We start from the raw sequence: 14,114 nt of genomic DNA, 5'->3' as shown, positions 1-14,114 counted from the left end.
CTTCTAATAATATAAAATTGAGGTAGTTACCATCTATTATTCTTTAGAGATGTTCTATTAGCGTCTTCTGGGGCATTTTCTATGTCCACAAAGCGAGAGACCATGATGATTCTTGAACTACACATGCATCCTGAATATAGAGGACAACTGGAATGTGAAGGAATTATTTGAGGGATTCTTTTCTTTTCTTTTTTTTTTTTTTCTTTTGGTAATTAAATTGTTTGACGGACTAGATAGTATGAGAGAGAAAAATAGTCTTTCCTAAATACTTATGTCTTTCTTTTGTAAGAGAGAAAGTGTGTGTTTTCTCCTATTATAAAAGAGAGGGTATCGTTAATTGTGCTCTTCTTCTTTTAGAGAAAAATTATTATATTCTTTTGCTATAATAAAATCCTTCTACAATTGCCAATTATTTTGTGGGTATTTTATTTGAGTATTTTACACACAAATTTCTCTTGCTTTATAATTTCGACTTTAGCTGTAACTGTGTGCGCCACAACACAAATTTTTAATAGAATTTTTATTCCCATGCTGCTCATGTTTTTACCAAGCCAATGGAATATCTAAACCACATAATGTACCAGTAAAGTCTGATCCTCCATCACATAATGCAGCATTTGAGATACCCTTCACATATCTCAGGATCCTCTCCATAGCATTCTAATGCTCTCCACCAGGATTTGCCATGTATTGACTAACCGCTCCCACTGTTATGCAATGTCTAGTCTTGTGCAAACCATAGTGAACATTAAACTATCCACTGCTGATGCATACAATACTAGAGACATTTCCATTCTTTTTCAGCTCATACTTGATGATAACTTGAAATTAATACGAAGAGGGGTATGAATTGGCTTACACTTTTGCATGTTGAAACACTGCAAAATTTTCTTGAAGTAGTTCTTCTGAGAAAGCCAAATCTTCCTACTATTTCTGTCTTGGTAAATTTTCATCTCTAGAATCTTGTTTGCTGGTCCTAAGTCCTTCATTTTAAACTCCCTAGCCAATTGTGCCTTCAAGTCTTTAATGCGATATTTGTTGGGGCCTACTACCAACATGTCGTCAAGTCTCTTGTAGTAAGCATAAGCATCTTAACTAAGTCTGTTGTATCCAAGGCTTATGATGAAGGGATCAAATCTCTTATACCAACATCTAGGCACCTGTTTGAGACCATATAGAGATTTATTCAACCTGCAAACCAAGTTCTCCTTCCCTTTTTCTTCAAAAACCTCCTGGTTTGAGCATATAAATCTCTTCTTCAAATTTCCCATAAAGAAATGTAGTTTTCACATCTCTGTTGATTATTACGTTGTGGGTAGTGGGATCCCATAGGTGATACCCCTTCACTCCATTAGCATACCCTAAGAAAATACACTTTTTCTATTTTGGATCCAACTTTGATATTTCTTGGGCATTATACATAACAAAAGCAGGACTTCTAAATATATGGAAACAAGAATAATCAGCTGGCTTACCAGTCCACATCTTTATCGGCGTTTTCAGATCAATTGCGTTTGATGGTGACCGATTGATCATATAGCAAGCGGTCTTAACTACTTCTGGCCCAAATGACTTGGCTATCCCTACAGTTCTCAACATCGCTCTTGTCCGTTCCAACAAGGTTCTGTTCATCTGCTCTGCTACTCCATTTTGCTATGGAGTGTATACCACTGTGAACTGCCTCTTGATACCTTCTTATTAACAGAAGCTATCAAATTCTTCACCAGTATATTCTTCTCTATTGTCCATCCTCAAACACTTGATCTTCTTCTTAGATTCAAGTTCCACCCGTGCTTTGAATATTTTGAAAACTGGAAATACATCTGCTTTCCTTTTGATTGGATACACCCAACATCTCCTAGAGTAATCAATAAAAGATACAAAGTATCTTGCACCTCCTAGGAACAGAATTGGTGCTTGCCAAACATCAAAGTGGATTAGCTCTAAGATAGCTTTGCTTCTAGCATTAGAACTGCTAAACTTTAATTTGTGCTGCTTATTAATAACACAATGCTCACAAAATGGTAATGAAACCTTTTTGAGCCCTAAAAGAAGCTTTTGTTCAGCAAGAATCTTCAAACCTCATTCCAACATGTGGCCAAGCTTATGGTGCCGCATCATCGTTGATTCTTCTACAAAGCTTGTTGACGCTCTGGATGCTTCTCTTTCTTATTGTGTTTCTCCTTTAAGCATGTACAGATTTGCAGCTATCTTTTCCACTTTCATCACCATAAGTGAGCCTTAAATTATTTTTTATAATCCCATCTTGAATATGGGTTTTTACACCCACTATTATCTAATTGTCCCAAAGGCAATAGATTTTCTTCAGGCCTCATATACTTTTATCAGAGTGTCCCATATTTCTTTTGCCGTCTTTTTCTCCCCCACGCATGACAATACTTCATCGGCTAGTGCTAGGTGTAGATTAACAATAGCATTGCCATCCATCTCGTTCCACTTGCCGTGGTCAACGATTTCTAAGGGCCTTCCTTCAATTGCCGCCAAGTAGTTATCTTTTTTTAAAACTGCTTTTATTCTCATTTTCCACAATGAGAAATTATTCCCATTGAATTTTTCTATTTCCTACTTTGCCACCATTGTTGAAGATGCCTATGAACCGGACTCTGATACCACTGTTAGGAAATTGTGTTGTGTGACACACAATTACAGCTGAAGTTGAATTATAAAACAGGAGAAATTTGCGTGTAAAATACTCAAATGAAATACAAACAAAATAATTGGCAATTGTAGAAGGATTTTATTATAGCAAAAGAATATAATAATTCCTCTCTAAAATAAGGAGAACACAATTAACAATACCCTCTCTTTTATAATATGAGAAAAATCACACTCTCTCTCTTACAAAGGAAAGACACAAGTATGTAGGAAAGACTCTTTCTCTCTCTCTAATACTATCGAGCTGTGTAGCGATAACTTGTGACTCGAGCGAGGGCATCAAAATGTTTGAACAAAATGAGTCTAATCACCAAGGTTTGGGTTTATATAAAGCCCACCTTGACTGGCTCTGGAGCACAACAATCCTCAGGCCATGAGTAGGCCTCTAGCTCAAGGGTAGAAACTGGTCTAATTTGAAGGAGAGTATTAGAGAGAGAAAAAGAGTCTTTCCTTTATAAGAGAAAGAGTGTGTGTTTTCTCCTATTATAAGAGAGAGGGTATTGTTAATTGTGCTTTCCTTATTTTAGAGAAAAATTATTATATTCTTTTGCTATAATAAAATCCTTCTATAATTGCCAATTATTTTATGTGTATTTTATTTGAGTAGTTTACACACAAATTTCTCCTGTCTTATAATTTCTACTTCAGCTATAATTGTGTACCACAAAACACAATTTCCTAACGGATAGCAATTGAAGAAGCTTATGGTCCAAAATGAAATGTAATATAATCCGAAAGACATCAACTTATTTTAATTAACTTCTTATTACTCTCATATATTATCCATTTACAGCTTAGGAGGTTTTTCGAATCTTTCTATTTATCTAATCTTAATTTAGGCCATATTTAACATAGTTTTTTGGAAAGCAAAAGCAGCTCAAAGCTTAACAGCTGTTTTGGGAAGCGATTAGATAATTTTTATTAAATATATTCAGAAACACTTTAACCAAAAATAGTAAACAGCGATTTTTGAAAATGCACTTAAAAAAAGAATAAAAATTAAGCAAAACACGATCTTTGTCCACCCTAATTAAGAAAAACTCCTTGATTTTTCCTCCTTAACTATTATACATTTTACATTTTTATCCTAAAACTATAAAAGGTCTCACATTTTTTTATTGAACTATTATTTTTTGTCACTTTAATCTAATTATGCATTTTTTAATGATGAATTTAATGAAGCCAACCTTATACAACTCATAATTCTATTGGAAAACTGTTTTCTTATGTTTTTATTTCATTTTATACCAATTTATATGCTTAATTTTGCTCATTTAATTTGACAAAAGTGCAAAATTGGACAAATGTGACGAGAATAATAGTAGTTGAGGATGCAATCCAACTATTTTTTTTTAAAATTTTTATTGGAGGGGAGTTAAATTGCAAAACATGTAGAATTTAGGATGGCATGAATAACATTTATAATTTAGATGGTTATCAACTCTATTTATAAATTGATATATCAAATATGTGTTTTTTTTACTTTTTGCCCAATATATATATGTGTGTTTTTTTCTCACATTTTTTAACTATAAATTAAATGAAATCAACCTTAAACAACTTATAATTCTATTGAGAAACTGTTTCCTTATTTTCTTATTTAATTTTATACCAATTTATATGCTTAATTTTGCTAAATTAATTTGACAAAAGCGCAAAATTGGACAAATGTGACTAGAATAATAGAAGTTGAGGATGCAATCCAACTAACTTTTTTTTTTTTTTTAAATTTTTACTGGAGGGGAGTTAAACTGCAAAACATTTAGAATTTACGATGGCAAAGTGTATTTGCTAACACTTTTTTGATTTTAAGAAGAAATATGGTCAAGCATAATAAAAAATAAATAGAAAAATAGAAAAAAAAAATCAAGCAATGACATGGCACAAACGTGATCAATGTTACTTTCTTCTGAAAAAGCGTGGTTGTTGAATAGACTGCAAAGTTGGATAACGATAATACAATTGGAGAAACGTTAAAAGTTTTATAGAATGAGCCAACATGAAATCTTCTAATTTTTTTTGTAACCCAAAAAAAGAAAAAAAAAAAAATCTTCTAATTCTTTGGTTTGACCAAACCTCCTAATAAACTTTGAAAACGCATCCATGCAAATCGAAATGTAGGTCCTGAACAAATAAAACTTTAAAGCCAATCCCACCAAAAGTCTAAATTCAGATTCAGAAAAACCCATAAAAAGAAATCGGAAGAGGGAGGATTCAAGGAGAAATCCAGGTATGCTTTTGGAGGATTCAAGCACGGCTGGATATTGTCTCATCTAAAACTCGATCATTTATTGACAGTCTTATTTGCCATTAATGTTTGTGTTTTAAAGGTAATTTGGTATTAGCTTTCTGTGATGTTAAACTGGGGAAGAAAATCAAGTTGATCTGTTTTTGAAATAAGTACGGTGTTAAGAGAGGGACGAGGACAAGTCTAAGACATCAAAGACGGAGTTTTCTCCATCCGTCATTAAATAACTTAAAAAAAAAAAAAAAAAAGGAAAAGCAAATGATAGTGGAATAAATGTCGAGAAGGCAGAATCTAACTATGGACAGACAGGGGCAGACAACCACTTACTAGTACTTAGTCGTGTGTAGGCACTCATAGCATTTCTATAATACTATCCCCTTCTCTCTGGTGTTTTTTTTTTGTTTTTTTGTTTTTTTTTTTGATATTGTTAATTTTGTGGTTGCACAATCCAAAATAACGATGATTTCAATTTTCCAGTTCAAAGGTTAATGATTAATTTAACCCAAAAAATAGATAAATAAATAACTGGACGAGGACCACAAGTTCAGTTGGTAGACCGAGAATCTTGTTTATATTCAGAAAAACCGAAAGAGGACCACCAACATATTGAAAGGAATCACCTCACCTAAGGCAATTATGGTCAGAAAAGTTTATTTCATTAAAGTAACAAAGTGCTGTGGTCACTGGATTTTGACAGACAATGAGATTCAAAAGGATAAGGCCTACCTCCATAGTAATGGGATTATGTGAATCCCACCTAAAAGGAAATTGTCAATTATAGTCCTAATCTTAGTTAATATCTACCCCTATATAGTCTTTGCATCAATTCTAACATAAAGAAAAAAAAAGGGTGTGAATGTGAATGATTAGATCAGTTGAGCCAACCGCACCCAACATTTTTCAGTTAATAATTGCCTTACTTATTAGTTAACATTTGTATAAGATCATGACATGATTTTTTTTCTGTGACTTTTTGTAATTATTTATAACTTTGTATCAATACTTGTAGCAAGAATAATGGTTCAAAAATCTAGCACGGTGATTAGCCGGTGAGTTGATGGGCTACACCACCTACATAAGTGAGAGCTTATTCAGCATGCTTTATAACCCTTTGAAAGCTCTCTCCATGTATATTTGATATTAATACAGCAAATGCATCTTATCCCATTACTTTGTTGTTTTGTATATGCGGAGTCCCCATTTTTGTGTTTACTTTTATTATTCTTTTGTTGTTTGCTTTGTAGCAGCATCATTTAATATCTTGTGGATTGTTTGTTTGCTAGGAACACAAGTGGGGCTGGTAAATTAAGCACTTAGGTCCATTTTTGCATGCAAAAGTTGGAACGTGACAGTCGGCTCCTCTGTCAGCATTTCCACGTATATTTGCGTTTTTGAATCTTTGTAAAAGATGAGGAATTAGCCTCACCGTGTAATATGTGTAATTTGGGCAATATTATTCCACGGTGGTATTTCCACTGGTTTTTCTCTTGTTGCAGGTTCGAAGGCTTCGGGGACCAGGAAGAAATGCACGTGTTTTAGACTGGTTTTTGGCTTTTCAGAAAAGTAGGAGGCACAAGTGGGGAGTAGAGCAGGTTACGTAAATGGTCAGCCTAGGGCCATTGGTAGCCTAAGTTTTATACTGGCTTTTTACAAAACTGATTCGATGGCTTACTAATTATATAAGTAATTAAATGTGTTTTTCTTCATCATTTTTTATTTTGCAAGGCATTAAAAATGATTTAAACGCATTTAAACGGAAGCAAAATAGTATTACTAATAACAATGCCAACGAAAATAATATTAATGATAGCGAAACAATACAAATGATAATTATACGAAAATAAACGAGCAAATAAAATAAATAACTGGTTAATCTTTTTTCATGCTTTTTGTCTTTATTTTTTTTAATACCTTCTTTTGTTTTTTAAATTTCTTAATGTTTCACAAAATTCAATAATAAATAGGACTTTGTATTTTATAGTTAGAGTTTGTTTTTTGTCATAATGATCGTTGCCATGATTATATGCATTTATCCTATATATTATATATTTATTTTTATAAAATTTAGTTATTGTAAATGATGCAATATTGATTGAGTTGGCACTTTTAAAATGTTAGAATTAAGTTTTATTAATCTTTTGATAAAATATAAATTGATTTCGTGGCTTTTCTTGAGTTTTTTTCTATCTCGATAGTTTCATTGATATTTATTTATATAAAATTTGATTTTAATATTTTCATCAATAACAATAATTTTTCCTTTAACAAATCAGATAAATAATATTAACAATTTAAATGGTTATCAAATCTATTTATAAATTATATGTCAAATATGTTTTTTTTTCCCCAATATACATATGTGTGTTTTTTTAGTTTTTTATTTTTTTTATTTTATTTTTATATATAAGGGTTCCCCAACCAATTGATAATCAGAATATAATATAATATATTTGTCATATTTATTGGTAAAATAAGTTGGTATTTATAGCACTATTCTAATTGATTTCTTGTTTTAAAAATTCAAAATAACTACTTAGTGACTCTGTTAAAATGCTCTTCTGACTTGTATATGATATTTAAATGTATATTGAATATGTACAGTACTCTTTTTTTTTGGGCTGAAAATTTTGTTCTAGTACTCGTATAACTTGCAATGCTATGAAGTGACTGAATTCTTTCAAAGCAACAATGCATGCACATTCAACCAAACAGAAAAATGTTATTGAATTCTTTATGAACGATGTGATAATGAAAAAAAAAAAAAAAATCTTTATGAACAATATTCCATTCACTACCAACCAAACAAATAGGACAATTTTTTTTTTTTTTTAATCACACAAAGCTTTTTTTTATATTTTATTTTGGTCAAAAGTGATAGAAAGCTTGTTAATGCTGATAATATAATTAGTATAGATAAACCTTTGCTCGTACAGCTGTTAGCTCTTCTATTTTTTGTGTGACACCTGTACATATGTTTTCTAAAATATTCTTTTGTACCTGTATGTAATACAATTTAAACTGTGCACATGTGCTCCGTAACATTTTGAGTCCTCTCGAAATATCTCTATCCATACCTTATATTTCTTTCTTGGTACCAAAGCCGCGGTTATAGACTTTATAATATATTAAATATATTTTAATTCAAAAGGGTCGTTTTAAATGTGAGACACATAGCACTATTTAAATGTATATAGGGCATATATATATTGTTCCAATACCTGTACAACTTGTAATGCAATAAAGTTATTGAAGTTAATTATTAAATTTTATTTCAACCAGACAAATAAAGATTATTAAATTCATTACAAATGATATTCCTTTCATTTTTAACCAAATAAATATCGCAATATTGGTTTTTATATTTTTAGATTATAATAATATTTTAATATAAAAAAATCTATGAACTCTTTTATACGTGAATAAAGGTTATTAAATTTTTTATGGTATCTAACCAATAATATTCCATTTACTTCCAATTAAACAAATAAAGTAATTATTATTTTTGTCAGAAATATAATAATATTCTAATATAAAATATCCCTTTAAATGTGAGAGATATAGTGTGGACCATCAAATTATTTACATAACCAAGTTCCCTACATTATGAATTCATATGCCTATGCATGTTCTTGGTATTATATATATATATATATATATCCTGATAGGCATGCAACTGCATGTACAATATCAAGAACAGAGCATTGAGATACGCTCTAATTAGCAACCATGTCTTTGTCATACCCAAGAAATGGTGTTGTGGGGGGGCTTCTCCTGTCAACATGCCTATTTCTCTTGTTTTTTATGGTATGTTGTACTCCAGAGGAGCCAATTCAGTGTAAGTCCGAGAACACAGACTGCACCATAACAAACTCTTATGGTACATTCCCCGATCGCAGTGTGTGCAGAGCTCAGAGTGTGGTGTACCCCACAACGGAGGAAGAGCTTATTGCCGCAGTGGCTTCTGCAACCAAGAACGGGTCAAAAATCAAGGTGGCAACCCGTTACTCTAGCAGCATTCCCAAGCTAGTTTGTCCAGGCGGTCAAGATGGGCTACTCATAAGCACCAAAAGTCTAAACCGTGTATTGAAGATCGACAAGGAAGCAAAGACGATAACTGTGGAGCCTGGTGTGACACTGAAAGAGCTTATAAATGAAGCTGCCAACGCAGGGCTGGCCTTGCCATATACACCCTACTGGTTGGGCCTGACCATTGGAGGTTTGATAAGTACAGGTTCCCATGGCAGCACATTGTGGGTCAAAGGAAGCTCGGTTCATGATTATGTTATCGAACTTAAAATTGTAAGCCCAGGAGGTCCTGAAGATGGATATGTCAAGGTTCGGGTACTCAAGGATGGTGATGAAGACCTTGATGCAGCCAGAGTTTCACTTGGAGTCTTGGGAGTTTTTTCACAGGCATATATATACATATATATATATTCTTTAGCTTGGTGTTTATTTTCTACTACTTGGGGTTTGGTTTTGTTTTATTTAATTAAGACCTTTTTTCTTTCTTTTTTTCTTTTCTTTTCGAGTGAACCAATTTACTCTATTACTTTTCCAAATTTTTGAAAATTAGTATCCTATCTTCATTTTTCAAACCCCGAAAATTATCCAAAAATATACAAACAACCAAGAGAAACGAGCCCTAAACTGTTTGTTTTGTTTATGGTTTCTTTTTTGTTTTGTTTTGTTATTATTCTTTTTTTTCCTACTTGATTTGGTTTTGTTTTATATAAGAACCCTAAACTGTTTTTGAAAATTGGTTTCAGCTCCTAATCTTGGGTTTCTAACTAAACGTTCACGATTTAATAGCAAGTAAAATAATATTTTCTTTATTTCGAGGGAACCAATGTACTTCTAGTTTCCAATTTTTTCAGAATTAATTTTCTCTTTGCTTTATATTTCGTATACCAAAAAAATACAAACTGCACTTTTGAAAAAAATACTATGGTTGTGTGATAGAATACGAAGATATGTACTTGATTGAAATATTAAAATGATGAGTTTTGTTAATCTAGAAGATCCTCAAGCCACTTCCCTGTTGCTTGACTGAAGCTTCGTTGGTTCTAAACAACACAGAAAAAAAATCTTTAGTATACACCGCTAGATCTTTTGCATAAAATTATATTAGAGGGCGTACCTTATACTTTACAAAGTCTTTTTGACAAAAGTATTGACAAATAATTTAATATTTTAATTTATGTAATATAACGATTTATATTTATCTTTTTAAAATTTTTAAATATATCGTATTCATATATAAATACGTTTTACTTTAAATTATTATATATAAATAGTATTTATTTTTTACTTTAAATTATTTATAACTTCTAAAATAATCCTTTTGTTTTTTCCTCTCAATATCAATCATCTCTCTCTCCTCAATCTCCAACCCTTCGATTTTTTTTTTCCTTTACTCTTTTTTTTTTTTTTTTTCAAATAGATACTTGTATTCTTGATCGTCTGTATAATATACTATCTAAATAATTAAATGATGAAGTTGAAGATGTCTTTACAAGATCGACAAAAAAAAAAAAAATGCACATATAAAATATTATTTTTAAATAAATAAAATATTTTCTATTTGACAATATGAAACATTTCTTTTTATATATTAAATTCATTTTTATTTTTAACTAGAAGAGAAAAACATATAATTTTTGGTTAGATTGGTCTAATTAAAAGGGTTTAAATTATTTGCTAACAAGTTTTGTTTGTTTTAGCTAGAATGTTTTTTGTACCCATATCTATGAGGTTATAGAATTTAGACATCTGCGGAGAAATTATTTTATTTGTCTTAATTGATATATCCTTTATACGCACACCTCTAAAGTTATAGATTTTAAACATCTAAGAGGGAATTGTTGTGAATGATAAAAAGAAAAAAAAAGGAATTATATTAATCTTTCTAATGTCTGCTAATATGGGTGTATAAAGTTGTTTGTTTGGTGTATCTATAGAGCCCATTCAAGATGATAAAAGCATTTATAATTAGTGTAGTCGTTGAATGATGGGATTGTGTCTGGTTTTACTTAATAGCATGCATGTTTCTCTGTTTGACCATTGTAGTTTTACTTAATGGCATGCATGTATCTCTGTTTTACCATTGTAATTATAAATAGAGGGACTAAGTTAAGAATTAATTTAATGGGCTTGGCGTTGTGTAGGTGACTCTGAGACTGGAGCCACTGTTCAAGCGATCCATTACTTACACGAATGAGAACGATTCCAACTTGGCAGATCAAATAGTAAACTTTGGCAGAAAACACGAGTTTGCAGACATATTTTGGTACCCCAGTCAGCAGAAGTTTGTGTATCGAGTCGATGATCGAGTCCCCACTAGCACTTCTGGCAATGCTTCATATGACTTCATCCCTTTCCGCCCCAGATCCTCCGAACTCCTTGAACTTATTAGATGCCTTGGTAAATTAATAATTAGCTACCTAGAAGAATAACATATTTCATATTTTCTAGCTTTTTTACGGTTTTTTCACATTAATTAATTCATGATTTTTTTTTATTTTTTTATTTTTTGTCTTCTTCTTCCTCTTCTTCTTCTTCTTCTTCTTACAGAGGGGGGTCTGGATTCATCGCATAATGCTGAATGGAAATGCGGTTTTGGAAATTTGGTCACTACCCTTCTCTCAAACGGGAAATACGGTTTGACCGATGATGGTATATATAACTCTATATATATATATATATATTCTGTTTTATTCTTCCTTGCCTTAAAAAGTCTTAATTGGGTGCATAATATAATATTGCATTTGTTCCTCTGAACTAAAAATATGTGGTCTTGGAAGGTAAAAGCGATTATCCCATGGTCGGATCTCAAAACCGGCTCCAAGCATCTGGGTCCTGCCTGGAAGGAAATGCGGAAGGGGAAGTGGAAGAGGAAGATGAAGATGCAGGGAAGAGTTATTGCCCATGGGACCCAAGAGTGAAAGGCGAATTCTTTTTCGAAACCACACTCAGTATTGGGTTGTCCTCTGTTAAGAACTTCATTCAAGATGTGCAAAAGCTTGTTAAGCTACAACCTAAGGCTCTGTGTGGTCTTGAACTCTACAATGGTATTTTTATACGCTATGTTACAGCCTCCAGCGCTTACCTGGGCAAAGAAGAAGATGCAGTGAACTTCGATATCACATATTATCGAAGCCACGATGCAATGACTCCCAGGCTTTACGAGGATATCATTGAGGAAATAGAGCAAATGGCATTGATCAAATATAGGGCATTGCCGCACTGGGGGAAGAATCGCAACATAGCATTTGATGGGGTGATTAAAAAGTATAAAAATGCTGACAAGTTCTTGGCAGTAAAGAAATTGTATGATCCAATGGGGCTCTTCTCTAGTGAATGGACCGACCAAGTTCTTGGACTGCAGGGTGGGATAACCATTTTCAAAGAAGGTTGTGCACTGGAAGGTTTGTGCATATGCCAAGAGGATATTCACTGTGCCCCAAGCAAGGGCTATTTCTGTACACCTGGTAAAGTTTTCAAGGATGCAAGGGTTTGTTCTCGTCGAAATCAAGTTGGTGATGTTCTCGTCGACATCAAGTAAGTGATCTTAGATGCCATGTTTATGTCGAGTAGTAGCCGTCGATGGCTCCATCCGTTGTGCTATAAATAAAGTAAATATTTCAGAGATCAAGCTAGAGGCTGGAGGAATCTCTTTTGCGTATCTTGGCTCTGGTAAAAATAAACTATGAAGGATATTATTCCTACTACTACTTAATAAAGAATCTGTTTGATAACGTTTTTTTTCTTTTTCTTTTTCTTTTTTTTTTTAATTTTATTGTGTGTGTTTTTTTGGTTTCGATTTAGCTTCAAGATTTTGATTAACTTGAAAAAGCTATAATTGTTGCAAACAAACTAGAAGAGGAGACAAGCACAATGGGTTTAGTAAGTAATTGTTGTTCGCGCCGTAGCACGTGAAATTCATTGTTAATGCACTGTAAAATTGGTATGAGAGGATCATAAAATAAAAAAGATGCATAGATTATTCTGCATTCATGTGAAGGAACGAAACTATATTAAAACTTAATTGTCCATAATATCCGTGTGAAGTTTTTTTCTCAAATTGTTAAAATTCAGAATAGACGAGGCAGAAAAACCGCTAGGAATTTGATCAAATCAAGCCTTTTTTAATTTCCATTAGATCCTAACTAGAAATCTAGTACAGTAATAAAAAAGATAAAAACAAGTATCGATTGCGTTGAAATAAAGTTCGACGAAGTTTGCAACTTATGTGGAGCATTCAAAACAATTGAGCAAACTCCTCGTCTCTACAAAATTTTGTACTCTTCTTCGATCCATGAAAATTCTAAAGCAGCCTTCTAAGTGCATGTACTGTCCTCCAAACTGGTGGTTAGTTTCAACCAGCATTAATTGTAAAAGCATATATGAAACTTTATTTAAAAAATATAGAAAGAACTCAAGCAAATCATTGACTATTTAATTCAAAGTGGAAAGAGAAAAAAGGTCATGTCCAAATTCAGAAAAAGCAATTGAAACAAAAATTCAGGAGGATTAACACAGATATTTGGCTCAATTGGACGTTCCTAGGGGTGAGCTCGGTGCGGATTGGTTCGGTTTTTGGGGTTTTTATAAACCTAACTGACCAATTCGGTTTGGGTTGGTTATATAACCGAACCGAACCGAACCCAATATACAATCCGAAACCGACCGAACCGACCATATTTGATCGGTTTGGGTTGGGTTTGCGGGTTGGGCCGGTCTGGGCTTCGTGTTGGGCCTCGGCCCAAATTGTATATATATATATATATTTCGAATTTGGTATTTTTTGGACCAAAATTGTATAAAAAATTTTTTAGACCTTTTTAATCATCAATCTATATTTTAAATTAGATATTCTTTTCAAATTATTCTTTAAATTAAATAATTTTAACATACATCCATCCACCTAAACAAAAATACCAAATAAGTTAATTATTAAGCATCAAACATATTAAATAATATAACACATAATCATACAACTATAATACAAATCTACAACTACCACCACCCAATTATAAACCATACATCAACAAATAAAGTATATAACAAGTCTACAACCATTATTAGCTACAAAATAAAATACAACCCATATTTGAAATCTAAAATTTTAAAATAAACTTATAATTAAATAAACTAATAATCCATAAAAATAAAAATTATTTTAAATATT

General features: G+C 32.2%; 1 protein-coding gene across 1 annotated transcript; it reads left to right on the top strand.

Moving 5' to 3' along the window:
• The first annotated feature begins 8,580 nt into the window (after positions 1 to 8,580).
• On the top strand, positions 8,581 to 12,692 carry LOC107403832 (probable L-gulonolactone oxidase 6). The gene is made up of 4 exons (XM_048477035.2): positions 8,581 to 9,337; positions 11,092 to 11,347; positions 11,498 to 11,599; positions 11,728 to 12,692. Exons 1-4 carry the CDS (start codon positions 8,651 to 8,653, stop codon positions 12,486 to 12,488), a joined length of 1,806 nt encoding a protein of 601 aa, XP_048332992.1. The 5' UTR covers positions 8,581 to 8,650; the 3' UTR covers positions 12,489 to 12,692.
• The last annotated feature ends 1,422 nt before the right edge of the window (positions 12,693 to 14,114 follow it).

Source organism: Ziziphus jujuba, chromosome 3 (assembly GCF_031755915.1).
Source record: "Ziziphus jujuba cultivar Dongzao chromosome 3, ASM3175591v1".
NCBI classification, from domain to species: Eukaryota; Viridiplantae; Streptophyta; class Magnoliopsida; order Rosales; family Rhamnaceae; genus Ziziphus; species Ziziphus jujuba.
Note: the sequence above shows the minus strand (reverse complement) of the source record. Positions and strands in the feature narration are given on the sequence as shown.

What these genes read in the sequence shown, in the direction of transcription:
- LOC107403832 (XM_048477035.2), top strand. Translation starts at nt 8,651, where the DNA reads ATGTCTTTGTCATACCCAAGAAATGGTGTTGTGGGGGGGCTTCTCCTG. An exon ending in TCTTGGGAGTTTTTTCACAG is followed by an intron (nt 9,338 to 11,091) that starts GCATATATATAC and finishes GGCGTTGTGTAG; the next exon opens with GTGACTCTGAGACTGGAGCC. An exon ending in ATACGGTTTGACCGATGATG is followed by an intron (nt 11,600 to 11,727) that starts GTATATATAACT and finishes TGGTCTTGGAAG; the next exon opens with GTAAAAGCGATTATCCCATG.